Consider the following 27990-nt stretch of genomic DNA (forward strand, 5'->3'; position numbering starts at 1 on the left):
TTTGTCTTCACATCGTTAGTGACTGGGGAAGCGTGGGTTAGCGCTAATGGTATAACATTGGTTTAGAAAGCTTTGAGCTGGTCGGTGTACAAGTAAAGGACAAATTCAAATATCTTACTTGGATACAGTTTCTGAGTAAGCAGTTTCTGAGAGGGTGAGTATAGCATTTTCATTTTGAAGTCTCAAAAGGACTTCACTAGGAAGAAAATTGAGTACAGTGGGTCCTGTTATCTGCAGCTTCAGCTACATGTGGTCAGCTACAGTTCAGATACTTTGAGACTACATTCACACCTTTATACTGTTACATGTGTGAATGTATACAGTTATAGTATACAATAGTCAAAATTGTCCTATACTGTTAATCTCTTACTGTGCTTAATTTGGAAATTAAGTTTTATAGGCATGTACAGGAAAAATTGCATGGGGCTTGATACTCCTGTGGTTTCAGGCAGCCACTGGGGCATCTTAGAATGTATCTCCTTTGGATAAGTGGGGCTACTGTAGTCATTTGAATCAATATCCACAAGCCTGTGATACTTTTTCACAAACATAACAGTGAAACTTAGCACAACTAGTGGTTTTACATGCTGGTGAACATCTAGGGCTGTCAGGTTATAGGTCACAATAACGTTTATTTTCAGGAATGTCAAAAATCGGGAGCCCTTTAAGGTAGTAGTTCATTCAACTATTGTGATTTCCTGAGGTGCCACTAATATCAGCAAATTTTCTAAGAGAACTAGGCTGTGAGAAAGCAAAATGGCAACCTTAATGTACTAAAAAATTTCCATACACAGTAGCCAGCCTGCCTTGTGTCCAATTGCAAGACAAGTTCTTGGGCTGGTGGTCTTTAGTGTGTATTGGAATGGGCTCAGCTCCTTTTCTCAAGGACATTTGAAAATAGAAAATAGAAGTTGGGCACAGTGGTGCATGCCTGTAATCGCAGTACTTTGGGAGGCCCAGGCTGAAGGATCATGTAAGTCCAGGAGCTCTAGGCCAACCTGGATGACAGGGATATCCCAACACTACCATTAAAAAAAAAAAAAAAAAAAATTGTGTGGCGCTAGGTTAATCCTAGCCACTTGAGAGGCTGGGGCAGGATTGCCTTAGCCCGGGAGTTTGAGGCTGCACTGAACTATGATTTTGCCACCGTGCTTCAGCCTGGGCCACACGGCAAGAAGACCCTGTTCAAAACAAGACAGAAGAGTAATAATGGCTGTTTAGGAAGGGGCTGTGTTCCCAAGCTGTGCTGTATTTGGCTTATGAGGGGTATTTAATAACTGCATGAATTAGGATGGAGGGCAGTAGCTTGCAAGATGTCCTTACATCTAGTTTCAAAACCTTAAGGAATATTCTGCTTTAGACCATCTCGGTTTTTGTTTCTCCAGTGATTTCATTTTTTTTGTTTTTGAGACAGAGGTCTCACTCTGTCGCCTAGGCTGGAGTGCAGTGGCACGATCTCAGCTCACTGCAACCTCCACTTAGCAGGTTCAAGCCATTCTTCTGCCTCAGCCTCCCGAATAGCTGGGATTACAGGCACATATCACCATAGCAAGCTAGTTTTCATATTTTAGTAGAGATGGGGTTTCACCATGTTGGTCAGGCGGGTCTCAAACTCGCGACCTCATGTGATCTGCCCACCTGGGCCTCCCAAAGTGCTGGGATTACAGGCGTGAGTCACAGCGCCTGGCCAGTCACAAGTTTACTACTTTTTTTTTTTTTTTTTGAGACGGAGTCTCGCTCCGTCACCCAGGCTGGAGTGCAGTGGCATGATCTCTGCTGACTGCAAGCTCCACCTCCAGGGTTCACACCATTCTTCTGCCTCAGCCTCCCGAGTAGCTGGGACTACAGGCGCCCGCCACCACGCCCGGCTAATTTTTTGTATTTTTAGTAGAGACTGGGTTTCACCGTGTTAACCAGGATGGTCTCGATCGCCTGACCTCATGATCCACCCGCCTTGGCCTCCCAAAGTGCTGAGATTACAGGCGTGAGCCACCGCGCCCAGCACAAGTTTACTTTTTAATAAGCCTCAGGCAAAGGACTGCAGAATAGCGAGGACTTTTAAAGTGGAGGGTATAGACCAACTGTAGTTGGTGACATTGTGTGTTCAGAGTCTACCCAGAGACAAACCGAAATAAAAATGGACTGGTTGTAGGGCCAGGTGCGGTGGCTCATGCCTGTAATCCCAGCACTTTGGGAGGCCGAGTGGGTGATCACAAGGTCAGGAGTTCGAGACCAGCCAGTTCGAGACCAGCCTGGCCAACATGGTGAAACCCCATCTCTACTAAAAATACAAAAATTAGCCAGGCATGGTGGCACGCGCCTGTAATCCCAGCTACTTGGGAGACTGAGGCAGGAGAATTGTTTGAACCCAGGAGGCGGAGGTTGCAGTGAGCCGAGATCATTCCACTGCACTCCAGCCTGGACGACAGAGTGAGATGGCGTCTCAGAAAAAACAAAAATTGACTGGTGGCAACACCAAGAAGGAAAAAATTGTAGTCAGGGAAGGGGGAAAATGTTTCCTCATGCAGCCTGTTGACAAGTTTTAGGTTCCTTTCAGTTGAGTTATAGTCTTTTTTTTTTTTTTTTGAGATGGAGTTGTGCTCTTTTTACCCAGGCTGGAGTGCAATGGCACGATCTCGGCTCACCGCAATCTCCACCTCCCAGGTTCAAGCAATTCTCCTGCCTCAGCCTCCTGAGTAGCTGGGGTTACAGGCATGCGCCACCACCTCGGCTAATTTTGTATTTTTAGTAGAGATAGGCCTTGTCCATGTTGGTCAGGCTGGTCTTGAACTCCCGACCTCACGTGATCCGCCTGCCTCGGCCTCTCAAAGTGTTGGGATTACAGGCGTGAGCCGCGGTGCCCAGTGAGTTATAGTCTTTTAAAGGCCAACTGGCTAGAGAGTTGGTTTGCACTATTCACGGCCCCCTAAATGCTGAACACGAATTTCCTAAGAATTCCAGTCTTATGAAGTATTATCACCATCAGAAGTAAGATGCAACTACCTGGTCAGACTGATCCAGCAGTCCAGGACTTGGCTTCTCTGTGTAAGGTGGTGAAAAACACTCCCCAGGTCGGGCGCGGTGGCCACACCTGTAATCTCAGCACTTTGGTAGGCTGAGGCAGGTGCATCACGCGAGGTCAGGAGTTCGAGACTGGCCTGGACAACATGGCGAAACCCCATCTCTACTAAAAATATAAAAAATTAGCCGGGTGTGCTGGGCGCGGTGGCTCCTGCCTGTAATCCCAGCACTTTGGGAGGCCGAGGTGAGCGGATCACAAGGTCAGAAGATCGAGACCATCCTGGCTAACACAATGAAACCCTGTCTCTACTAAAAATACAAAAATTAGCCGGCCGTGGTGGTGGGTGCCTGTAGTCCCAGCTACTCGGGAGGCTGAGGAAGGAGAATGGCGTGAACCCTGGAGGCGGAGCTTGCAGTAAGCCAAGATCAGCCACTACATTCTAGCCTGGGTGAAAGTGCGAGACTCCGTCTCAAAAAAAAAAAAAAAAAAAAAAATTAGCCAGGTGTGGTGCATGTGCCTGTAGTCCCAGCTGCTCAGGAGGCTGAGGCACAAGAATCGCTTGGACCCAGGAGGTGGAGGTTGCAGTGAGCCAAAATTGCACCACTGCACTCCAGCCTGGTTGACAGAGCAAGACTCTGTCTCAAAAAACAAAAAACAAAGCCACTTTCCAACCAAACTTGGAAAACCATCGAATTCAGCTTCCTGCCTGCAGTGAGTGGATAAATGAGCCAGGAGTTGAGATGTGAGCACCCTCCTATGGAGAGTTATCTCAGATTACTCTTGGCTTCCAGAAGTAACATTTAGCCATCAAGGCAAATACACATTTTAAAGTGTTAATTAGCTGGCTGGACTGATTGCACCACTGGAGAATTCCTAAAAGGTGGAGAAGGCTTGTTAGTTTGATTCCTGGGTTTTTGATGAGCTGCAGTGAGAAGCTGAGGACTTTTTTACTTCTTTATTTTACTTTTCTAAGAGATGGTGTCTCACTATGTTGGCCAGGTTGGTCTTGAACTCTTAGGCCTCAAGCAATCCTCCTGCCTCATCAGCCTCCCAGAGTTCTAGGATTACAGGCATGAGCCACTGGGCTTGGTCAGCACTTTTGCTTCTAAATGATGGATAATAACATTCATTTAACCTCCATTTTATTTTATTTTTATTTATTTATTTTTCTTGAGACAGAATCTTGCTCTGTTGCCCAGGCTGGAGTGCAGTGGTGTAATCTTAGCTCGCTGAAACCACTGCCTCCCAGGTTCAGGTGATTTGCCTGCCTCAGCCTCCCGAGTAGCTGGGACTATAGGCATGTGCTACCACGCCCAGCTAGTTTTTGTAATTTTTTATTTTATTTATTTATTTTTTTGAGATGGAGTTTTGCTCTTGTCATCCAGGCTGGAGTGTAGTGGTGAGATTGGCTTACTGCAACCTCTACCTCCCAGGTTCAGCCTCCCTAGTAACTGGGATTACAGGCACCCACCACCATGCCCAGCTAATTTTTTTTTTTTTTTGTAGTTTTAGTAAAGACGGGGTTTTACCATGTTGGCCAGGCTGGTCTCGAACTCCTGACCTTGTGATCCACCTGCTTCAGCCTCCCAAAGTGCTAGCATTACAGGCGTGAGCCACTGTGCCCGGCTGCCCTTTTAATTTTTTTAGTAGAGATGGGATTTCACCATGTTGGCCAGGCTGGTCTTGAACTCCCGACCTTAAGTGATCTGCCCTCCTCAGCCTCCCAAAGTGCTGGGATTACAGACATGAGCCACCATGCCCAGCCAACCCCCATGTTAAAGAACCTACTATGTGCCAGGTGCTTGTGTTAATGTCTAGACCTCAACAACTCTAATGTGTAAATGTCACATTTCGCCTCTGATTATGAAATCTGGGCATGTTTCACAGAGCCAAGTTGCCTTTGCTTATACGTCAATGCCACTTGGGTGATTTCCCATAGCAGGACAACACAGCATTGTCCATGGCTCACCAATTTCACTTTTTTTCCAGTCCATTGTGAGGGAAGTGATTAGTGCAAAGCACATGTGGCTTCCTTCGGTAAGAGCACCGGAGCCTGTCTGTTCCAAGTCACTGTCAGTATTTGACCCTTCATCACCTTCCCACCTCCTGGAGGACGCTCCTCCACGAAGTCCTGACACAACCTCCTGTAAACGCAGGATGCCAGGACGGGCTGAATGGCCCGCCATAGACTAGGCAGTGACCAGCACACCTCCCTTGGGCTGAAATAGTGGTGGCTATTTCACCAGGTGTAAATGTCTTTTCTCCCGTGTGGATGGATGGGCTTTTTAGGGTAAAGCCCTAAAAAGTGGCACGGGCTGAACCAGCAAACTCAGTCTGAGTAAGAGATGGGCCGGAGAGAGGTCTGGTTCATTCATCTGTAATTTGTAATTTATCATAATTTTGGGTGCGGATTTACTTTTCCACAAGTATACGTTCTTTTTTTTTTTTTTTTTTTGAGATGGAGTTTCACTCTTGTTGCCCAGGCTGGAGTGCAATTATGCGATCTCAGCTCACCGCAACCTCTGCCTCCCGGGTTCAAGCAATTCTCCTGCCTCAGCCTCCCGAGTAGCTGGGATTACAGGCATGCGCCACCACGCCCGGCTAATTTTTTTGTATTTTTTAGTAGAGACCGGCTTTCTCTGGGTTGTTCAGGCTGGTCTTGAACTCCCGACCTCAGGTGATAAGCCCGCCTTGGCCTCCCAAAGTGCTGGGATTACAGGCGTGAGCCACCACGCCCGACAGTCGTTCTTTTTTTAAAAACCTTTTTTTTTTTTTTGAGACGGAGTCTCAGAGTCTCGCTCTGTCGCCCAGGCTGGAGTGCAGTGGCAGGATCTCCGCTCACTGCAACCTCCGCCTACCAGGTACAAGCGATTCTCCCACCTCAGCCTCCTGAGTAGCTGGGATTACAGGCGCCCGCCACCATGACCGGCTAATTTTTGTATTTTTAGTAGAGACGGGGTTTCAGCATGTTGGCCAGGCTGGTCTCGAACTCCTGACCTCGTGATCCGTCCACCTCGGCCTCCCAAACTGCTGGGATTACAGGCGTGAGCCACTGCGCCTGGCCTAGTATACGTTCTTGTAGTGACTAATATCTAGTCTGGGCCAACCACTCCGAGGAGAAAGACAATATTGGATTAGCCTGCATTACACCAACAACGTGCGAGACAAAGAGAGACTTGAGGGGCTTGGTCGAGGAGGCCCAGCGCGTTAGAGGCGGGAGCCAGGTTGTGGAGGGGCTCAAAGTTAGAGAAGGCGGCCAGCTCCACGGGCTGCACTCGGCTGGGCGACCCGGCAACCTTCAGGGGGCGCTATTCCCCCCATCCCTGTCCCCAGCTGGCCGGCTCCCGCGGGCGCGCGGCCGGGAAGGCCAGAGGACCTGGGCGCGGGCGATGTGCCTCCTGAGCGTCCAACCCGGGGGTGCGGCGCGGTCACGCCCAGCGAGAACCGCAGGCGCCGAAGCCCGGCTGCTGGGCCCAGAATCCCGCGGAGTTTTGGATCCGAGGGAGGCGCTGGGGCGCGGGACCTCGGGCGTGGGGTCCCGGGCGCTGGACCGGCGCGGACGGGAGGCGGCGCTGGTCCCGCGGGCCAGCGGGTCTCGGGAGGGGGCGCCCGATCCCGCGTCTCCGGCGCCGCTTCCCGGGAAGTTTCAAGTTTGAAAGTCCTGGCGGAGGGTCTGCGGCTTCCGGGACCGCAGTGGCGGAGAGGAGGGCCCCAAGCGGCCAGAGCGGCGCCATGGAGGAGGGGGCGCCGCGGCAGGTGAACGGCGCGGGAGGGGCGCGCGGGCCCGGGGGGTGCGAGGAAGCCTCGGTCATCGCCCCGGAGCCCCGAACCGCGGCCGCTTCCCCCGACCCTCCCCTCACCCGCGCCCCTTCCCTGCCCCTGCCCTGGCCCCGGCCCCGCGACGCCCTCGCAGAGCAGACCTGAGCTCCGGGTTCGGTCGTTCCTGGACCCTGCAGAGTCTCCAAATCAGCCCCCGGCTGACCCGGAGACTGAACCCCAACCAGCCCGTGAGCGAGGACGGCTGAGTCCGCAGTGTGCGCCACCAGGGTGGTCCCCAGAGTGTCCTTAAGTCGGTTCTCCTCGGTGGGGCTCCAAGGCCGACGGGAATTAGCCGGGATAGAAAGGCGGGGCACAGGGGCCTGGGGGATTAGAATGTGCGCGCAGCGCGGGGCGCAGTCTGTGCGCTCTTGGCAGTGGCAGGAGTCCTTCCCGGAGCACACGAGGCACGAGGGGAGCGTGGATGAGAGGGGAGCGGCCTCCCCCGCCCCGGGGCGGGAACCTTTGGGTACATAGCGGGTTCTAGAATGTGGAGGGGGCTGGGTTTCCTGCCAGAGGTGGTAGTAGGTGCGCGTGGGCCCGGAGGACCGAGGCCATGTCTGTCTGCTCCTGAGGAGGGAGAGGTGGTGTCCTGTCCTGGAGCGAGTGGTTGGGAGGGGGGCATTTGCGGACAGGAGTGGGTCCCCGCAAAGAGCGGAAAGGAGGTGGTGTGTGTGTCCATGTTGGAGTTCCAACCCAGGGCAGACGGGACCATGGGGGTGTTGGGGGGTGCGTGTAGACTCCTTGAACGCCCAAGCCAGTCGTTTAGGCCTCCTTCAGGGCTGGGGCTCTGTCTGACCCCTCCCACCCCCTTCCTCTGGAGGTCCCTCCGCCTGTTCCAGACGTAGCTTGTACACATTTTCCGATTTCCTGCGGGGCTCCGCCCTGCAGCGGCAGCTGGGTGACTCAGGACCCCGGTGGCCGGGCCCCCAGCTCCATGGGACCTTTGTTTGCTCCGGTCTTTGGCTCTGGCCCTGTGGCCTAGGGCGGTCAGAGGATTTCCTGAACCTCGCCCTTGCCCTCTGACAGCTGGGCCAGCAGGCCCCGCTGAGGTCTGGGGTGGGGGGGTCCCTGAGTCTGGGCTTGCGGCCCCTTCCACTGGGCTCAGGAGAAGATGGAACACAGAGAGGTAAGATGGGGTCCCTGCAACAGCCCGTGTTGCGGGGCATCGTGGGTTACCCGGCCTGAGGTCACCTTTGGCACCGGTTGGTTTGAAATGCTGACGGCTGGAAAGGAGGTGTTCCTGTTCCTGGCTCCAACCTGGGTGAAGCCGTGAGAGAGCCTTCTACTTCCTCTCGGGAGCTGAGCAGGGGGTGGGCACCCGGAGACCTCCCTAGTTCCTCTCTGTGCCTCTGCTTTGCTACCTGTGGCATTGGGACATCGGGAACAAGCCCTGGCTCCCAGGCCCCTGGCTGCCTTCTCATGTGGCTTCGTGTGAACCCCTCTTCGGCGTAGCTTTTGTGGCTCCTGGACTCTACTTTGGATCCCAGATGCAGAGACAGCAGCCTGATTACCCAGGGCTGCCAGGGACAGCTGGGGCCCGAGAGATGGTGGCCCCTCCTCTGTGTCTTGACTGTGGGCAAGTTACTTCACCTCTGTGGGCCTCAGTTTCCTCACTAGAAAATAGGGGTAATAGTCCAGGCGTGGTGGCTCACACCTGTAATCCCAGCACTTTGGGAGGTCAAGGCGGGCAGATCACCTGAGGTCGGGAGTTTAAGACCCGCCTGACCAACATGGAGAAACCCCGTCTCTACTAAAAATACATTAGCCGGGCTTGGTGGCATGTGCCTGTAATCCCAGCTACTCGGGAGGCTGGGGCAGGAGAATCGCTTGAACCCGGGAGGCAGAGGTTGTGGTGAACCGAGATCGTGCCATTGCACTCCAGCCTGGGCAACAAGAGCAAAACTCCGCCTCAAAAAAAAAAAAAAAAAAAGAAAATGGGGGTAATCACCACCACTACTGGGTGGGGTTGTTGGGAGGAGTGATGTGGTAATATATGCAAAGCTCTTAGAATAGAACCTGGCACCCGTTTACCGTGTGAACTATCCCCCGGCCCCATCCTTCTCCAACGGGCGGAGGACAGGAGCCTGGCCTAGATGAGTGGCCTCGGAGTTTCCATCTGGCTCAGGCCTGAGCTCTAAGGGGAGAGAGGCTTCCCAAACCCTGTGTGAGTCAGTCCTGGGTGCCGTCCCTTCCTCCGCCTCCATCTGCAGTGAGCAAAGGCTGCTGGTGGCCGCTGCTCCCCATGACTGTTCTCCACCCTCTGCTTTCCACCGGCTCTGCAGCCTGGGCCGAGCCAGTGGCCCCCAGAGGATGAGAAAGAGGTGATCCGTCGGGCCATCCAGAAAGAGCTGAAGATCAAGGAGGGGGTGGAGAACCTGCGGCGCGCGGCCACAGACCGCCGCCACTTGAGCCATGTGCAGCAGCTGCTGCGGTCCTCCAACCGCCGCCTGGAGCAGCTGCATGGCGAGCTGCGGGAGCTGCATGCCCGAATCCTGCTGCCCGGCCCTGGGCCTGGCCCAGCTGGTGAGTGAGGAGCCGAGACCCCCTCAGGACAGAAGGCTCTGGGCCGATCTGGCCCCTGGCCTTGGACCTGGCCACTGTGGCGAGACCACCTCATTTCCTGCCTATAGATCAGTAAGGGAAGGAGGAGAGTCCACAGTGGGGGTCTCGGCTCTGGGTGAGGGACTCCTGTGCTCGATACCCCCGTGCACAGAGCCTGTGGCCTCAGGACCCCGGCCGTGGGCAGAGCAGCTCAGGGCTCGGCACCTAGAGGCTCTCCGGAGGCAGCTGCATGTGGAGCTGAAGGTGAAGCAGGGGGCTGAGAACATGACCCACACGTGCGCCAGTGGCACCCCCAAGGTAAGGCCCCACAGTCTGATGGCAGGGGCACCCTGGCCCCTGGTCTGATAGGGAAATGCACCTCAGCCATTGGGCTCATAAGGAGACACCATCCCAGCCTGCAGCCTGACGGGGAAAATACAGCCCCAAACCCCAGCTGGGTGAGGAAGGCATGGCTGTAGTCTCTAGTGTGACAGAGAAGGCCTTGCCCTGGTCTAATGGGATCCTAGCCCAGCCCCACTCCCAACTCCCAGCATGATGTCGGGAACTGGGCCTCCGTCCTTGTCTGACAAGAAGACTTGGCTGTGGCCCTGATATGATGAGGGAGGCAGGACCTTAGCCCTGATCTGATGGGGGAGGCTTAGCTTAGCCCCTGCCCTGATCTAATGGGGGAGGCTTAGCTTAGCCCCTGCCCTGATCTGATGGGGGAGGCTTAGCTTAGCCGCTGCCATGATCTGATGGGGGAGGCTTAGCCCCAGCCCTGATCTGATGGGAGAGGCTTAGCTTAGCCCCTGCCCTGATCTAATGGGGGAGGCTTAGCTTAGCCCCTGCCCTGATCTGATGGGGGAAGCATCAACCCTGCTCTGAGGGGGCAGGCATGACCCCAGCCCTGATCTGATGGGGGAGAGTTAGCCCCAGCCCTGATCCGATGGAAGACGCATGACCCCAGCCCTGATATGAAAGGGGAAACTTGACCCCAGCCCTTGTTGTTCTGATGGAAAAGGCTCCCCTGACCCACCAACTAGTCCAACAAGGGAGGCTTGACTTTAGTGTTTGGCCTAGAGGTTTGACTTTAACCCTGTTTTGATGGGGGAGACCCGGCTCCAGTTCCTGGTCTGATGGGGGAAGCTGTGGCCCAGGCCTGGTCTGATGGGCCTGTGCCACTGCTCCATAGGAGAGGAAGCTCCTGGCAGCCGCCCAGCAGATGCTGCGGGACAGCCAGCTGAAGGTGGCCCTGCTGCGGATGAAGATCAGCAGCTTGGAGGCCAGTGGGTCCCCGGAGCCAGGTGAGGCCTTGAGACACAGGGAGGGCGGAGCAGGGAAGAGCAGGGCCTGAGAGCTGCGGTCCTTCCCACAGGGCCTGAGCTGCTGGCGGAGGAGCTACAGCATCGACTGCACGTTGAGGCAGCTGTGGCTGAGGGCGCCAAGAACGTGGTGAAACTGCTTAGTAGCCGGAGAACACAGGACCGCAAGGCACTGGCTGAGGTCAGGCCCCAGCTCTGGCCCTCTCCTAAGGCTGGCTTGTTCCCATACCACCCTCAGCAGGGGCGGGAAGGGAGGGTGGCCGTGTAGAAGCAGGACTTCTCTGTTGAGACTTCGTGCGGAAGATGGCTCCGGGTGACCTGGGCTGCTGCCCCCTGCCATATACCCCACGAACCTGGCTCTACATTGTGCCCTCTGCAGGCCCAGGCCCAGCTACAGGAGTCCTCCCAGAAACTGGACCTCCTGCGGCTGGCCTTGGAGCAGCTGCTGGAGCAACTGCCTCCTGCCCACCCTTTGCGCAGCAGAGTGGCCCGAGAGTTGCGGACTGCGGTGCCTGGATACCCCCAGCCTTCAGGGACACCTGTGAAGCCCACCGCCCTGACAGGTAGCCAGAAGTTCCTCCCCCTTCAAAGCTCTCCTTTTTCTAGGGGAGACCGGAAGCACAAATAATTCTGATGAAGAGTTCAAGAGTTCCAATCCTGCCCCACCACCCACTAGCAGCGTGACCTTGGGAAACTGACATTCCTTCTTCAAACCTCAGTTTATCCATCTGTAAAATGTGGATGATATAGCACCTGCCTCATAGGGTTGCTGTGTTGCATGTGATGTGCTAAGCACAGTGCCTAGCACAGTCAGCACTCGGACAGTGTAGCTTGTATTTACATAAATAACCAGAATAATGCTTAAAGCACTGGTGTTAGGAAGCTCGCAGCCCTGGAAAGCTTGATACCCAGCACTGGGCAGCTTGGACTATTAGAAGGTTTTCTAGGCTGGGCGTGCTGACTCACGCTGGTAATTCCAGCACTTTGGGAAGCCGAGGTGGGTGGATCATGAGATCAGGAGTTCCAAGACCAACCTGGCCGAGATGGTGAAACCCTGTCTCTACAAATACAAAAATTAGCCGGGCGTGGTGGTGGGTGCCTGTAATCCTGGTTGCTCAGGAGGCTGAGGCAGAGAATTGCTTGAACCCTGGAGGCGGAGGTTGCAGTGAGCCGAGATCGCGCCACTGCACTCCACCCTGAGTGACAGGGCAAGACGCCATCTCAAAAAAAAAAAAATTTTCTTGGGCCAGGCATGGTGGCTCATGCCTTTAATCCCAGCACTTTGGAAGACTGAGGTGGGCGGATCACCTGAGGTCAGGAGTTCAAGACCAGCCTGGCCAACATGGTGAAATCCTGTCTCTACTAAAAATACAAAAAAGTAGCTGGATGTGGTGGCGCATGCCTGTAGTCCCAGCTACTCGGGAGGCTAAGGCAGGAGAATCACTTGAACCCAGGAGGCGAGGTTGCAGTGAGCTGAGATTGCGCCACTGCACTTCAGCCTAGGTAACAGGGCAAGACTCCGTCTCAAATAATAATAATAATAATAATAATAATAATAATTTCCTTGGAAAAAAATAATAAAATTAAACTAAAATTGCTGGGTGCAGTGGCTCACACCTGTAATCCTAGCACTTTGAGAGGCTGAGGTGGGAAGACTGCTTGAGCTCAGGAGTTTTTTTGAGACCCAGTCTCAAAAAAAAAGAAAAAAAAGTTTTCTTGGCTGGGCACGGTGGCTCAAGCTTGTAATTACGGCACTTTGGGAGGCTGAGGTGGACGGATCACTTGAGCCCAGGATTTCTAGACGAGCCTGGGCAACATAGTGAAACCTCATCTTTAGAAACAAAAAAAATTAGCTGGGCGTGGTGGCGCCTGCCTGTAATCCCTGCTATTGGGGAGGCTGAGGCAAGAAGATTGCTTGAACCCGGGAGGCAGAGTTTGTAGTAAGCCAAGATCATGCCGTTGCACTCCAGCGTGGGTGACACAGCAAAACTCTGTTTCAAGAAAAAAAAAAAGAGTTTTCTGGTCTGGCGCGGTGGCTCATGTGTATAATCCTAGCACTTTAGGAGGGTGAGGCACGTGCATCACTTGAGTTCAGGAGTTTGAGACCAGCCTGGGCAACATGACAAAACTCCATCTCTACAAAAAATACAAAAATTGCCGGGCGCAGTGGCTCACACCTGTAATCCCAGCACTTTGGGAGGCTGAGGCGGGCGGATCATGAGGTCAGGAGATCGAGACCATCCTGGCTAACATGGTGAAACCCCGTCTCTACTAAAAATACAGAAAATTAACCGGGCGAGGTGGCGGGCGCCTGTAGTCCCAGCTACTCGGGAGGCTGAGGCAGGAGAATGGTGTGAACCCTGGCGGGCAGAGCCTGCAGTGAGCCGAGATCGCGCCACTGCACTCCAGCCTGGGCGACAGCGAGACTCCGTCTCAAAAAAAAAAAAAAAAAAAAAATTAGCCAGGTATCATGGTACATACCTGTAGTCCCAGCTACTTGAGAGGCTGAGGTGGGAGGCTTGCTTGAGCCCAGGGAGGTTGAGGGTACAATGAGCCATGATCGCGCCACTGCACCCCAGCCTGGGCAACAGATAGCCCGTCTCAAAAAAAATAGGCTGGGCACAGCAGCTCATGCCTGTAATCTCAGCACTTTGGGAGGCCGAGGTGGGTGGATCACCTGAGATTGGGAGTTCGAGACCAGCCTGACCAAAATGGAGAAACCCTGTCTCTACTAAAAAATACAAAATTAGCCAGGCCTGGTGGCGCATGCCTATAATCCCAGCTACTCGGGAGGCTAAAGCAGGAAAATTGCTTGAACCCGGGAGGTGGAGGTTGCAGTGAGCCAAGATGGCACCACTGGAGTCCAGCCTGGGCAACAAGAGCAAAACTCTGTCTCAAAAAAAAAAAAAAATTGCAAAAATTAGCTGGGTGTGGTGGTGGGCGCCTGTAGTCCCAGCTACTCGGGAGGCTGAGGCAGGAGAATGGCGTGAACCTGGGAGGTGGAGCTTGCAGTGAGCCGAGATCCCACCACTGCACTCCAGCCTGGGCGACAGAGCGAGACTCCAAACAGAGCGAGACTCCGAGCAGAGTGAGACTCCGAGCTCTGTCACCCAGGCTGGAGTGCAGTGGCGTGATCTCGGCTTACTGCAAGCTCCGCCTCCCGGATTCACGCCATTCTCCTGCCTCAGCCTCCCGAGTAGCTGGGACTACAGGCGCCCGCCACCACACCTGGCTAATTTTTTGTTTTTGTATTTTTAGTAGAGACAAGGTTTCACCGTGTTAGCCGGGATGGTCTCGATCGCCTGCCCTTGTGATCTGCCTGCCTTGGCCTCCCAAAGTGCTGGGACAGGTGTGAGCCACCGCGCCCGGCCAAAAAAGTTAATTTTCTTATCTTGTACTGAGATCTGTCTCCTTGTAGCAGCAGCCAAATCGTAATCAACAAATAATCTAAGAGCACGGGCTTTGAAGCTGTATCCCACCGAGATACAGTGCGAGCTGGAAAGGCAAGTGCCTGTCTGCACAGAACACTGCTACAGGGCCGACTGACCCCATTCCATTGTGAGCAGAGCTGAGAAGAGGAAATGCAGGCTCTGGATGGAGCCCTCTCACCAGGCCTTGGGGAATCGAGGAATGTTTTCTTTTCTTTTTTTTTTTTTTGAGATGGAGTTTCTCCCTGTCGCCCAGACTGGAGTGCAGTGGTGTGATATCAGCTCACTGCAGCCTCTGCCTCCTGGGTTCAAGCAATTCTCCTGCCTCAGCTTCCCGAGTAGCTGGGATTACAGGCCCACGCCACCATGCCCGGCTATTTTTTGTATTATTAGTAGAGACAGAGTTTCGCCATGTTGGCCAGGCTGGTCTCGAACTCCTGACCTCAGGTGATAAGCCCGCCTTGGCCTCCCAAAGCGCTGGGATTACAGGCGTGAGCCAGCCACGCCCGGCCCAAGGAATGTTTTCTAGAGGAGGTGGTGTCTTGGCCTTGAAGGACTTACACGGGAGTACTTATGGCCAAGTAGACAAGTTGAGGAACGCAGAAGAAACAGCTTGTTAAAAGGCCTAGAATTCAATTACTCAAGGCCACCCCATATCCTGTCCCCTGGCTAAACACCCCAGATACTTGAGTTGTCCATTTTTTTTTGAGACGGAGTTTTGCTCTTATTGCCCAGGCTGGAGTGCAGTGGCGCGATCTTATTGCCCATGCTGGAGTGCAGTGGCGCAATCTCAGCTCACCGCAACCTCCGCCTCCTGGGTTCAAGCAATTCTCCTGCCTCAGCCTCTCGAATAGCTGGGATTACAGGCATGTGCCACCACACCTGGCTAATTTTTATATTTTTAGTAGAGATGGGATTTCTCCATGTTGGTCAGGCTGGTCTCGAACTTCTGACCTCAGGTGATCTGCCCGCCTTGGCCTCCCAAAGTGCTGGGATTACAGGCGTGTGCCACCTCGCCCGGCCTCTTTTTTTTTTTTTTTTTGAGACGGAGTCTTGCTCTGTTGCCCAGGCTGGATTGCAGTGGTGCAATTTCGGCTCACTGCAAGCTCCGCCTCCCGGGTTCACGCCATTCTCCTGCTTCAGCCTCCAGAGTAGCTGGGACTAACTACAGGCGCCCACCACTGTGCCCGGCTAATTTTTGTATTTTTAGTAGAGACGTGGTTTCACCGTGTTCTTGATCTGACCTCGTGATCTGCCCACCTTGGCCTCCCAAAGTGCTGGGATTACAGGTGGGAGCCACCATGCCTGGACCTTTTTTTTTTGGGTGGGGGGACAGAGTCTTGCTTTGTCACCCAGGCTGGAGTACAGTGGCATAATCTTGACTCACTGCAACCTCTGCCTCCCAGGTTCAAGCGATTCTCCTGCCTCAGCCTCCCAAGTAGTTGGGATTACAGGCGCCCACCACCACGCCTGGCTAATATTTGTATTTTTAGTAGAGACAGAGTTTCACCGTGTTGGCCAGGCTGGTCTCGAACTCCTGACCTCAGGTGATCCACCTGCCTCAGCCTCCCAAAGTGCTGGGATTACAGGTGTGAGCCACCACGCCCGGCCTCAAGTTTTTGTTTTGTTTTTTTTTTTGAGACGGAGTCTTGCTCTGTCGCCCAGGCTGGCGTGCAATGGCACAATATTGGCTCACTGCAACCTCTGCCTCCCGGGTTCAAGCGATTCTCCTGCCTTAGCCTTCCGAGTAGCTGGGATTACAGGTGCCCACCATCATGCCCGGCTGGTTTTTGTATTTTTAGTTGGGATGGGGTTTCGCCATGTTGGTCAGGCTGGTCTTTAACTCCTGACCTCAGGTGATCTGCCTGCCTCGGTCTCCCAAAGTGTTGGGATTACAGGCATGAGCCACTGCGCCCGGCCGAGCTGTTCTTTCTAAGCTGATCTTTCTACCCTGGACCCCTGCCTTTGTTTACAAGTTCTCTCTGTGTGTAACTCCCAGGCCCGGACTCTCCCTAAATGATACTTTTGGGCCTACTTCGTGTCCTCAAAAGCTGCTAGATCCCCACTGCTTTCTCTACCCTTTGAGAGACAAACCTCTAGTGATGTGACACATGAACTTACTCCGTTGACAAAACACGTCTCATATCCATTGGGGGAGGTGGGGCAGAGCTGGGACTCACCTGCACTGTTCAGATGGGGAAACTGAGGCCCAGGGAGCAGGTGGGTCCCAACAGGAAGCCAGGCTTCCTGCTCCCTGTCCCAAGCTCTTATCCTTGCCACGGTGCTCTCTAGGCCCCAGCTCTAGGCAGCATCTTGTCATGTGCTGTGGCTCTGTGCAGCCTGGCTGAGGTCTGAGGTCTGAGCCCATGTCCCTGCCGCTCCAGCATGTGGAGGGGAGAGCCAGTTGCTCTGCCCTGGAAAGAGGCGGCTGCCACAGAGAAGCGTGCAGTCTGGGACAAGGTGGCTCCTCACCTGGAAGTGTCCAGGTCGGAGGCCTCCTGGGGTGTCATCGGGGTCCAAGGGCACCCTTTAGGGGGCTCATGGTGCTTGGTAGCTGCAGAACAGTCAGCAGGCTCCCGTCCAGGCACTCTAGGCTGCCACACTGAGTGAGGTTCCTCAGGTAGCTGCCTTGGCCTCAGGTGGGTACGGTCTGGGTTCAGCCACCTCCTGGAGAGGGTGGCCTTCCTGGGGTCCCAGGACACCTTGGTGGTAGCAGTGGGAAGATGGCATCTGACAACGCCCCCTGCTCACCTTCCCCACAGGGACACTGCAGGTCCGCCTCCTGGGCTGTGAACAGTTGCTGACAGCCGTGCCCGGGCGCTCCCCAGCGGCTGCACTGGCCAGCAGCCCCTCCGAGGGCTGGCTTTGGACCAGGGCCAAGCACCAGCGTGGCCGAGGCGAGCTTGCCAGTGAGTAGGGAAGGAGCTTCGGGGGGAGCAGGAGACCCCTGCTTCAGACCTGCCCTGAGCCCCGGCTCTGGCCCTGCAGGCGAGGTGCTGGCTGTGCTAAAGGTGGACAACCGTGTCGTGGGGCAGACGGGCTGGGGGCAGGTGGCCGAACAGTCCTGGGACCAGACCTTTGTCATCCCACTGGAGCGAGTAAGCCTGGCCTTTGTGTGGCCAGGGGTGACCTTGGGCTGCGGGGTGGAAGGCTGCCCAGGTCGGGGCTCGTTCCGCACCCCATCCTTCAGCCTGGCCTCCCCAATGCAGGCCCGTGAGCTGGAGATTGGGGTGCACTGGCGGGACTGGCGGCAGCTATGTGGCGTGGCCTTCCTGAGACTTGAGGACTTCCTGGACAATGCCTGTCACCAACTGTCCCTCAGCCTGGTACCGCAGGGACTGCTTTTTGCCCAGGTGCTCACCACCTCCGCCCTCTGACTTGGTGGGACCCTGGGGTGTCAGGGCCAGCAAGGCCTCAAGACCGATGCGCTGCGTGTAGGTGCAGAGACTGAGGACCAGAGAGGAGGTCTCCAAGAATAAGGGCTCCTAGCCGCTCTCTCAGGGCTGCATCTGGAGGCCTGGGTCCTTGTCCTGACTGCCCCACCTCAGGTGTGACCCTGGAAAAGTGCCTCTCCTCCCTGGGCCTCTGTTTCTCCACTAGTATCAATGAGGACATTGAATCTGTTTCTCTGGGTCCTTCTGGCTCTTGCATCTGTTGACCCTGGGGGCTTGGGCTGTAATCCCAGGGGCAGAGGAAGTGCCATGGCAGATGAGGTGGGAGGCGACTGGTCCACAACCCTGCCCCTACCCCTGCAGGTGACCTTCTGCGATCCTGTCATTGAGAGGCGGCCCCGGCTGCAGAGGCAGGAACGAATCTTCTCTAAACGCAGAGGTGTGGAGGGAATGGGGGCTATGTGTGAGGGAGCAGGGCTGGGGTCCCGGGACTAAGCTCCCCGTTTTCTCCCAGGCCAGGATTTCCTGAGGGCTTCGCAGATGAACCTCGGCATGGCGGCCTGGGGGCGCCTCGTCATGAACCTGCTGCCCCCCTGCAGCTCACCGAGCATAACCAGCCCCCCCAAAGGGTGCCCTCGGACCCCAACAACACCGCGAGAGGCCTCTGACCCTGCCACTCCCAGGTGAGGAGCCCCATCGCCCTAGACTGCATGCTTCTCTGTGGTGGCTGCCTGACTCCAGATCCAGGCGGTATCTGTCTGTCTGTCTGCACTGCTCAGGCCCCAACCCTCTGTCTGTCTTGCTTCGGGTTAGTGTGTCCATCCTGCCAGCTCTTGCATCTGCCTGTGCTGGGCACTGTGTCTACTTTCTCCCTACAGTAATTTCCTGCCCAAGAAGACCCCCTTGGGCGAAGAGATGATGCCCCCACCCAAGCCCCCGCGCCTCTACCTCCCCCAGGAGCCAACATCCGAGGAGACTCCGGTGAGGGGCTGGAGGGACTAGTGGCTCCTAGGGCCGGCTGGGGCTGGCAGGGCCACCCAGCTGTGGGGTGGCAGGCCTGAAGGGAAAGAGAGAAGGAAGCCCAGCCCTGCCCTGAGCTCCTCTATACTCACAGCGCACCAAACGTCCCCATATGGAGGCTAGGACTCGACGTGGGCCATCTCCACCAGCCTCCCCCACCAGGTACCCCCATCCTCCGCACCTTCATGTTTGAGACATTCGTCTGCTTGCTTGAACATTTGTGTATCCATTCCTACATTACTCCCTGGCTCCCTGGCGGATGCGCTGGCTGGCTCTCAGGGTCGGATTTGCTAAACCCACATTATTGAGCTCCAGCTCTATGCCAGCTTCTAGGAGTCCTTACTGCAGGGCTTTCTCGAGCCCATAGGTCGAGACAGCCCAGGACTGGGCATGGGAGGCTTGGAGTGGCTCTGGGTAGGGACCCAGCCAATGCGCCAGGGGACTTCTTATACCCTCTCTTTCTTTGCAGGAAACCCCCTCGGCTTCAGGACTTCCGCTGCTTAGCTGTGCTGGGCCGGGGACACTTTGGGAAGGTAGTGGGCTGAAGAGGGTGGTATGGGACGGGATTGAGGGCCTCATCACATGAGCCGGGAGGACCTGATCTGTGGGGGCGGTAAAGGCTCCCTGGTGTGGCCCACCTGGAGCCCAACCTCTCTCTGGCCCCAGGTCCTCCTGGTCCAGTTCAAGGGGACAGGGAAATACTACGCCATCAAAGCACTGAAGAAGCAGGAGGTTCTCAGCCGGGACGAGATAGAGAGGTGTGTGGGGGTGCCGCAGGGCACCCAGGATGGCTGGCCTGGGCTGTGGCATCCAGAGGGCAGCTGAAGGTTCCTGGGGCTTTGGAGAGGTGACCCCATGGGGCCAGCCAGCTTGCATTCTCTTTTGGCACCTGCAGTTGTTAACCGTGTTTCCTTGGGCAGGTCCCCTCTTCTCTCTGTCAGTTTGCTCTACTGTAAAATGGGGGCATTGGTAGCTGTGCACATTCAGAGCCCCTTGTGAGCCCCTGACATATAGAAACCATCACTCTATGGCCAGGTGCGGTAGCTCATGCATATAATCCCAGCACTTTGGGAGGCCAAGGCAGGCGGATCGCTTGAGTCCAGGAGTTCAAGACCAATCTGAACCACATGGTGAAACCCCATCTATAAAAAATAGCCAGGCATGGCGGCATGCGCCTTTAGTCCCAGCTACTTGGGAGGGTGAGGTGAGAGGATTGCTTAAGCCCAGGAGGTAGAGGTTTTAGTTAGCAGAGATCTCCAGCCTGGGCAACAGAGTGAGACCTCATCTAAAAAAACAAAAAAAAAAAAAAGGGAAGGCTGGGCACAGTGGCTCACGCCTGGAATCCCAGCACTTCAGGAGCCCAAGGTGGGAGGACTGCTTGACCCCAGGAGTTAGAGGCCAGCCTGGGCAACATGGCGAAACCCCCTCTCTATAAAAAATACAAAAATTAGCTGGGCGTGATGGTGCACACCCAGCTCTTCGTGAAGCTGTGGTGGGAGGATCACTTGAACCTCAGTGGTGGAGGCTGCAGTGAGCCGAGATCACACCACATCACTCCAGCCCGGGCAACAAAGTGAGACCCTGTCGCAAAAAAAAAAAAAAAGGCTGGGCTCACTGGCTCAGGCTTGTAATCCCAGCATTCTGGAAGGCCGAAGCAGGTGGATAACTTGAGGCCAAGAGTTCGAGACCAGCTTGGGCAACACAGCAAAACCCCGTGTCTACTAAAAATACAAAAATTAGCTGGGCGTGGTGGCGCACTCCTATAATCCCAGCTACTCGGGAGGCTGAGGCACAAAAATCACTTGAACCCGGGAGACAGGTTGCAGTGAGCTGAGATCACAGCACTGCACTCCAGCCCAGGTGACAGAGCAAGACTGTGTCTCAAAAAAAAAAAAAAAAAAAAGAAACCATCAGTCTACTCGCCTGGCACTTTGGCTGAGGGCCCCAGTGAGCCAAAGGTGTTGTGCAAGGCACAGGGCACAGCCCAGGGAAGTTTTCCTTCCCTCTAATACCCTTGCTCTCTCCTGCAGCCTGTACTGCGAGAAGCGGATCCTGGAGGCTGTGGGCCGCACAGGGCACCCTTTCCTGCTCTCCCTCCTTGCCTGCTTCCAGACCTCCAGCCATGCCTGCTTTGTGACTGAGTTTGTGCCTGGTGGCGACCTCATGATGCAGATCCACGAGGATGTCTTCCCCGAGCCGCAGGCCCGGTGGGTTCCATCCCTCCTGCCTGCCTCTTCCAGCAAACTTTGCCTGGTTCCCTACGCCCACTCTCTACATCCTGCCTTCTCCAAGTGCCCAACAGCAGAGGAGCAGGAGTCAGAGGCCTTGGTTTACATCTTGGCACCAACTGACAGCATTTGTGACCCTGGGTATCAGCTTATGAAGCTGTGCATTAGTTTTTTTTTGTTTTTTTGTGAGACGGAGTCTGGCTCTTATTGCCCAGGCTGGAGCGCAATGGCACGATCTCGGCTCACCACAACCTCCGCCTCCCTGGTTCAAGCCATTCTCCTGCCTCAGCCTCCTGAGTAGCTGGGATTACAGGCATGCACCACCACTCCTGTCTAATTTTGTATTTTTAGTAGAGACGGGGTTTCTCCATGTTGGTCAGGCTGGTCTCGAACTCTTGACCTCAAGTGATCTGCCCACCTCGGCCTCCCAAAGTGCTGAGATTACAGGCATGAGCCACCACAGTTGGTGAGTCTCAGATCTTTATTTGAAAAATAGGCATGATTGGCCGGGCACCTGTAATCCCAGCACTTTGGAGGCTGAGGTGGGCGGATCACCTGAGGTCAGGAGTTCGTGACCAGCCTGGCCAACATGGTAAACTCTTGTCTCTACTAAAGATACCAAAATTAGCTGGGCAAGGTGGCACGCGTCTGTAATCCCAGCTACTTGAGAGGCTGAGGCAGGAGAATCACTTGAACCCAGGAGGTGGAGGTTGCAGTGAGCCGAGATCCCGCCACTTTACTCCAGTCTGGCAACAGAGCGAGACTCCATCTAAAAAAAAAGGCTGAGCACGTTGGTTCATGCCTGTAATCCCCACACTTTGGGAGGCCGAGGCGAGTGGATCATGAGGTCAAGAGATCGAGACCATCCTGGCCAACATGGTGAAACCCTGTCTCTACGAAAACTAAAAAAAAAAAAAATTAGCTGGGCGTGGTGGCGCGTTCCTGTAGTCTCAGCTACTCGGGAGGCTGAGGCAGGAGAATCGCTTGAACCCGGGAGGTGGAGGTTGCAGTGAGCCGAGATCGCAGTGAGCCTGGGTGACAGAGCGAGACTCCGTCTCAAAAAAAAAAAAAGAAAGAAAAAAAATAGGCGTGATGAACATCCACTGCAGGGACCAACACTTGGTCCCTGGCACCATTTAAGGACCCAGGAAGGGTGAGCTGGAAATGCACAGCAACCTGGGGGCGACCTTGGGACTGTTGGAGAACCCCCACCCCCTCAGCATAATGCTTGTCCCAGTCTCATCTCTGATTCTGGCTGGGACATCCGGGATCCCCCGGCCATGGCCATCCTGGTGCTTCCCTGTCCTGCCTCCCTGGTGTCTGTCTTGGGCCTGAGTTCTCCCATAACCATCCCTGCAGCTTCTACGTGGCTTGTGTTGTCCTGGGGCTGCAGTTCTTACACGAGAAGAAGATCATTTACAGGTGACTTTTGTCCCAGGGGTGCACGGGGGTGGGGGTGGGGGTTGGGGTGGAGTGGGTGAGGACACAGACGCTGCCTCCGCCTGCCTGGGCTGCTCCAGGGGCCATTGCTGTTCCCTGGGTCTAAGCCCCCCTCAGTCCCTTTGATCTGCACCCTTGCCCTCAGGGACCTGAAGTTGGATAACCTTCTGCTGGATGCCCAGGGATTCCTGAAGATTGCAGACTTTGGACTCTGCAAGGAAGGTGGGGGCTGCCCATTGGGATCCATATCTCCAGCCTTGTTTACCCAGCCTGGCCAATAGGATGATGGGCACATGGCATGTCCCAGGAAATCTCCTCACCCGCGGATGCCCTGGTTCCACCACCCCAGACCTCATTCCAGGGGACAGCTGGGCACACTGGCCCTTTCTTCCTAGTCCTAGAGGCTCGTAGCCCCAGCCTGCACCTGGCCCGAGGGAGAGCCTGTGGTCAGGGATGGGAGAGGAGACTGAGTTCTGCCTTCTGTTTTTTTTTTTTTCTGTTTTTTTTTTTTTTGAGATAGAGTCTTGCTGTGCCACCCAGGATGCAATGCAGTGGCACAGTCTCGGCTCACTGCAGCCTCCACCTACTGGGTTCAAGCGATTCTCCTGCCTCAGCCTCCCAAGTAGCTGGGACTACAGGCGAGTACCACTACACCTGGCTAATTTTTGTATTTTTTTAGTAGAGACGGGGTTTCACTGTGTTAGCCAGGATGGTCTCGATCTCCTGACCTCATGATCCACCCGCCTCAGCCACCCAAAGTGCTGGGATTACAGGCATGAGCCACTGCGCCCGGCTCCTTTTTTTTTGAGATGGAGTCTTGCCCTGTCGCCCAGGCTGGAGTGCAATGGCGCAGTCTTGGCTCACTGCACCCTCTACCTCTGAGGTTCAAGGGATTCTCCTGCCTCAGCCTCCCGAGTACCTGCGATTACAGGTGCATGCCACCACACCCAGCTTATTTTTTGTATTTTTAGTAGAGATGGGGTTTCACCATGTTGGCCAGGCTGGTCTTGAACTCCTGACCTCATGATCTGCCCACCTCGGCCTCCCAAAGTGCTGGGATTACAGGTGTGAGCCACCGCACCCAGCTGAGTTCTGCCTTCTGTGACCTTAGCCTGTGAGCTTGGCTCCGCATGCAGTCAAATGGCGTCATAACCATTCCCACTTCCTTGGGTACAGGGCAGGGCTTGGCACAGGCTCAGCTCCCTGGCATCATAAGGCTTGGCTGTTGAGGTTATTGTGAATAGGCCACACCAAGCAGCTAGTGGTGTGCCTGTTGGTTTGCAGGGATCGGCTTCGGGGACCGGACTAGCACCTTCTGTGGCACCCCGGAGTTCCTGGCTCCTGAGGTGCTGACCCAGGAGGCGTATACACGGGCTGTGGACTGGTGGGGGCTGGGTGTGCTGCTCTACGAGATGCTGGTGGGTGAGGTGAGTGCTGGAGCGTGTTTCCTGGGCCTCTGGGTTGGGGTGGGGTGGCCTGTGCATCCTGCTGAGCCCCCATCTCCACAGTGCCCGTTCCCAGGGGACACAGAGGAAGAGGTGTTTGACTGCATTGTTAACATGGACGCCCCCTACCCCGGCTTTCTGTCAGTGCAAGGGCTTGAGCTCATTCAGAAGGTAAGCACTGCAGGGTCTGGGGCTGGGCTGGATGGCCGCTCAGGGCCCATGTGCCTTCTGCCGTGGGACAGCACACCCCCCGCCACCCAGCCTTAGAGCGCTCTGGGCCAGCGTGCTTGGGGCCCGTGGATGATGGCAGTGCCTGGGGCTGAATGCCCTAAGTGCATGCCTGTCCTATTGCCCAGCTCCTCCAGAAGTGCCCGGAGAAGCGCCTCGGGGCGGGTGAGCAGGATGCCGAGGAGATCAAGGTCCAGCCATTCTTCAGGGTGAGCGGCTGGGGTGGCGGTGGTCCCCTGTGCCTGGCAGCGTAGGTGGCATGGAGTGACTCCTGGAGCTGCTGTTCCTGCCGTCTCAGGCACCTCTCCTTTGCCCTCAGACCACCAACTGGCAAGCCCTGCTCGCCCGCACCATCCAGCCCCCCTTCGTGCCTACCCTCTGTGGCCCTGCGGACCTGCGCTACTTTGAGGGCGAGTTCACAGGGCTGCCGCCTGCCCTGACCCCACCTGCACCCCACAGCCTCCTCACTGCCCGCCAACAGGCCGCCTTCCAGGACTTCGACTTTGTGTCAGAGCGATTCCTGGAACCCTGAGGGCATCTCCTGGCACCTCTGTCCCCTTCCTCCACAGACTGTTAGAGCCTCTGCTCGCCTACCTGTGCGCCCTGCCTGGAGGTCCAGGCCTTGCTGGGTACTTATGAGCCCTTGGGATTCGAGGTGGCAGCCATGGGGCCACTGTTGTGGGCTTGCTCAGTGTCACTGGGCAAAGTGTGTCCCTTCCGCCTCCAGCTCGCCCTCCTCTACCTCCCAGCGAGACCTGGCCCAGAAAGGGTGCCGCAGCAAGGAGTGATATGGTTTGTCTTTTTAAGACTGGACTTGCTTTATATTAAATTTGTAAAAGTGTGCACTGGCAGCAGCCTGGGCAGGGCTGGGGTGGAGCCTGGGGTCTGCTTGGGCGTGAGCCGCCCACAGGTTCTTTTCTTCCCCTTCTTCCTTGGAAGGCAGAACTGCCCACCAAGGCAGGGATCTGTCTGACTTGAAGCTCCGTTCTGGGGCCTGGGAGGCGTGGGCAGGAGTGAGGGCCCCAGGCCCTCCGAGGGCTCACCCCAGCTGGGGACAGGCCCTGTGGTTTTCAGGCACAAGACGGTAGCCCGGCCTCCAGCAACCCTAAACAGCTGGGCTGCTGCCCTCTTCCTCCTCCTCAGCCCAGAGGGTCTCCCAGGACCCCGAGGGCCATCCACAGAAGAAGTGGGCCAGGTTGCGGGTCAGGCCTCGGTCGAAGGGGTTGCCGGGGCGCTGGCGGAGATAGGTGATGCGGTGTGAGGAGATGAATTCCCAGGTGGTGGTGTTGCTGGCCACCAGGTAGAGGTGTGAGGCGAGGAGCAGGCTGGCCACCAACGAGAAGAGGGACAGCAACAGGAAGGTGGCGAACAGGAGCCCGCTGGACCGCAGCCACAGCCCCCAGGGCTGGAAGAACCGGAGGCCTGACCTGCGGTGCAGGGGACAGGGGCCTGGTGCTGGGGGAGGGCAGGGGAGCCCTTCCCTCCCCGTGCCGGGTCCCTGGGAGTCCTGGCTCTGTCCACCCCTGTGGGAGCATTCATTCCACCCTCCCCCTACACCCGGGCAGCAGCACCCACCATGCCAGGTACAGGCCCCACAGAAGCACCACCAGCTGCAGCGCCAGGTAGACCACAAAGAGTGGGTGGTTGCGTTCTCCCACACAGTTCTCCATCCAGGGGCAGTGGTGGTCGTAGCGGCGGACGCAACGGCGGCACTCACGGCAGTGCCGAGCCCTCAGGGGCTGCTGTGGGCATGGAGGATGGTGGAGGCTCAGTGCCAGCCCTGCTGTGGGCCCACCACTGAGGGAAGGAATCAGGGCCTGATTCTGGAAGGCCTTCTTGGAGGAGGGGTGAGGCCCAGGCACTGGGGCAGGAAGAGGTCGAGGAGTCTCAGCTTTGGCCCAACCTCTCCCACGGGTGTCCCTGCATCACTCACCAGCACCAGGCAGTATCTACAGCGCCGAAGAGGGATGGCTGGAGGAACCATGGCTGTCTGCTCCTCTTTGAGCTCCTCCTGGAATGAGGGGTGGGGTGTAAGACAGGGTCCCCTTGGGAGACAGGTGTCATTGGTGGGCAGCTCCCCTAGGGGCCGGCTTAGCTCTGAGTGTGGAGTTTGGGACCCATCCCAAGCAGAATGGAGGTGTGGGGTGTGGCGGAGCACCCTGGACTGAGGGCAGCTGTGTGATGTTTGCAAGTCTCTTCCTTCTCTGGGCCCCAGCAGTTTCCTCACTACTGTAGATGGGACTCTAGGGCTGGCAAGAGGATTCACTAAACTGTCCCCACAAGAGCCTGGCATGGAGACTGGTGCTGGTTGCTGAGTCCCTGTTGGTGAGAGTAGGGGCCCCTGGTTACCTGAGGCTGAGGCTGCACATTCACGTAGCCAGGGTCCATGAGTGACACGGCGAGGTAGAGTAGCAGGGAGCCCAGCACCAGGAGCAGGAAGGTGAGGGGCAGGAGCAGCTCCCCCTGCTCCTCCCATTGCCGCAGCTCTGGAGAGGCCGGAGAGCACAGTGAGGCTGGGCCGGGTAGAACAGGAGTGGGTGGGGCGGGGGTGCAGTTGGAGGTGGGGAAGTGTGTTCCTGGCTGAGCAAAGGCCTGGAGATGTTGGTTCCCTGAGTGGTTGTGTGTGGCCAACAGTTCATCTGCACTTTATCTGGAGGGTCAGAGGGAACCATGGAAGGTTATAGAGCCAGATCTGTTTTGGAAAACCTCATTGCTAAAGAAATGGATCAGGGGAAGCCTGGGGGCAGAGAATCTGGCCAGGAGGAAGAAGAGGGTAGCTACAAAGGCCTGGCAGGAAGTGAGGGAGGAAGGAATGGACAGAGGGGACTGCTGGGTGAAGGGAGCCAGACCTGACTGGATGTGGGAAAGAGGGAGGAGGGGTCCAGCATCTCTGGCTCTGCAATGGTGAGAGACTGGCTAGGTCTGAAATGCCTGAGAGAGATACAGTGGGGAGGGTGCAGCTGGCAGGCTCAGATGCTGCAGAGGGGCATAAGGAAGGGTCCAGCGGGCTTCAGCCCATGGAGGTGACAGGATTTTGGGGAGGTAGGGTGCAGGGCAAGGTGAGGGGCATGAGACCACCAGACAGCAGAGTGTAGACAAATCCCGTGTCCCTTGGTTGTAAGGGGGAGCAGAGAAGAAAGGGTGGGTTTTGAGGGGTTCGTTTTCTGATACGGAGACCTGAGCAAGTTTTTAGGCTAAAGGGTGAAAGTGGTGGAGGAGGTCTGTCTTGGGAGGAAAGCCAGAAGGGGCCTCAGTCCAGAAACTGAGGCTGGACCGCCACGGAAGGAGGGCTGGGGGCTGCTGTGGGGGACAGTGGGGGAGGCTGCCCGTGGCAGGTGAGGCGCTGGGTAGGGGGCTACTAAGAAGAATGAGGGAAATGGAGGTGGGTGGGTTAATCTGTGGGAAGATGGGAGACAGGCCGCACCCCATGGGGTGTTCTCTTGCCTGAGGCTTCGCCTGGACTTGGGCAGCTAGCGGCCACGGGGGTGTGGAGGGTGTGGGCGTGGGCAGAATGCCAATCTTTGCATCTAGTTAAGCCTCCTAATCGTATGGATGGGAAGATTTGGGGTCAGTTCCTGGGAAGGATCATGTGGGTCCCAGATCAGGGGACATGGGGCTCAAGTCGGTCCTTGGATCTGGTGGGCACCGGCTGGGTCCTGGGATGGACAGGGCGTTTGGCAATGATCAGGAAGATGCTGGGATTAATTAGGGATCAACGGGGTATCAGGCGGAGAGCAGGTGGCTCTTGGAATGATAGATGGGGAGAGAGCTTCAGGAGCTGGCGGAGATCGGGCCAATCGCAGGATCTCCAGGGATTAGGCGGGAGACCCAGTGAGACCAGAACGTCTGGGGAACCACGCGGGATCGGGTGGGTCCGGGGTCGCTCGGGGTCCGGCTCACCGGTATCGTGCAGGAAGAGCACCAGCGTGATTCCCCAGGTCAGCACGGTGTGCCCGGTCCGCACCAGGACCCCAGGGCTGAGGAGCGCCCAGGGCGCCATCGCCTCGGCCCGGGGCCCCACCCGGAAGAAGCGGCCAGAGGGGCGGGCTCTCCGAGGGAGGGGAACGCGGGCGCCCTCGGATTGGTGGATCTAGGCGCTGGGCGG

General features: G+C 56.2%; 2 protein-coding genes across 10 annotated transcripts; one reads left to right on the top strand and one right to left on the bottom strand.

The window, feature by feature from the left end:
- The first annotated feature begins 6340 nt into the window (after window positions 1-6340).
- On the top strand, window positions 6341-24727 carry PKN3 (protein kinase N3). 6 transcript variants are annotated; one of them, XM_002820266.6, is made up of 22 exons: window positions 6341-6778; window positions 9124-9364; window positions 9555-9700; window positions 10575-10686; window positions 10758-10885; window positions 11084-11267; window positions 16895-17041; window positions 17121-17230; window positions 17342-17485; window positions 17888-17963; window positions 18039-18207; window positions 18403-18505; window positions 18639-18706; window positions 19014-19077; window positions 19211-19302; window positions 20575-20751; window positions 22132-22194; window positions 22358-22434; window positions 23497-23639; window positions 23721-23828; window positions 24014-24094; window positions 24205-24727. In XM_002820266.6, exons 1-22 carry the CDS (start codon window positions 6755-6757, stop codon window positions 24415-24417), a joined length of 2670 nt encoding a protein of 889 aa, XP_002820312.4. In that variant the 5' UTR covers window positions 6341-6754; the 3' UTR covers window positions 24418-24727. The 6 variants fall into 6 exon arrangements, with proteins under 6 accessions (XP_002820312.4, XP_024107676.3, XP_054377128.2 ...); XM_024251908.3 differs by having other exon boundaries at window positions 24014-24050; window positions 24205-24293; XM_009244913.4 differs by lacking the exon at window positions 6341-6778 and adding an exon at window positions 6801-7967.
- ZDHHC12 (zinc finger DHHC-type palmitoyltransferase 12) lies at window positions 24679-27946 on the bottom strand. 4 transcript variants are annotated; one of them, XM_002820267.6, is made up of 5 exons: window positions 27786-27946; window positions 26235-26371; window positions 25819-25896; window positions 25461-25627; window positions 24679-25312 (listed from the first exon to the last, which is right to left on the bottom strand). In XM_002820267.6, exons 1-5 carry the CDS (start codon window positions 27883-27885, stop codon window positions 24991-24993), a joined length of 804 nt encoding a protein of 267 aa, XP_002820313.1. In that variant the 5' UTR covers window positions 27886-27946; the 3' UTR covers window positions 24679-24990. The 4 variants fall into 4 exon arrangements, with proteins under 4 accessions (XP_002820313.1, XP_009243186.1, XP_024107680.1 ...); XM_009244911.4 differs by having other exon boundaries at window positions 25461-25624; window positions 27786-27945; XM_024251912.3 differs by having other exon boundaries at window positions 25025-25340; window positions 27786-27945.
- Window positions 27947-27990: the final 44 nt, after the last annotated feature.

This window comes from Pongo abelii, chromosome 13 (genome assembly GCF_028885655.2).
Source record: "Pongo abelii isolate AG06213 chromosome 13, NHGRI_mPonAbe1-v2.0_pri, whole genome shotgun sequence".
NCBI classification, from domain to species: Eukaryota; Metazoa; Chordata; class Mammalia; order Primates; family Hominidae; genus Pongo; species Pongo abelii.

Coding starts and splice junctions, on each gene's coding strand:
- ZDHHC12 (XM_002820267.6), bottom strand. CDS start 27,885: ATGGCGCCCTGGGCGCTCCTCAGCCCTGGGGTCCTGGTGCGGACCGGG. Junction 26,372..27,785: donor GCTCTTCCTGCACGATACCG/GTGAGCCGGACC, acceptor CGGCCTCTCCAG/AGCTGCGGCAATGGGAGGAG. Junction 25,313..25,460: donor TGGGGCCTGTACCTGGCATG/GTGGGTGCTGCT, acceptor CCTGCACCGCAG/GTCAGGCCTCCGGTTCTTCC.
- PKN3 (XM_054521152.2), top strand. CDS start 9,254: ATGTGCAGCAGCTGCTGCGGTCCTCCAACCGCCGCCTGGAGCAGCTGC. Junction 20,752..22,131: donor TTCCCCGAGCCGCAGGCCCG/GTGGGTTCCATC, acceptor CCATCCCTGCAG/CTTCTACGTGGCTTGTGTTG. Junction 24,095..24,204: donor AGGTCCAGCCATTCTTCAGG/GTGAGCGGCTGG, acceptor CTTTGCCCTCAG/ACCACCAACTGGCAAGCCCT.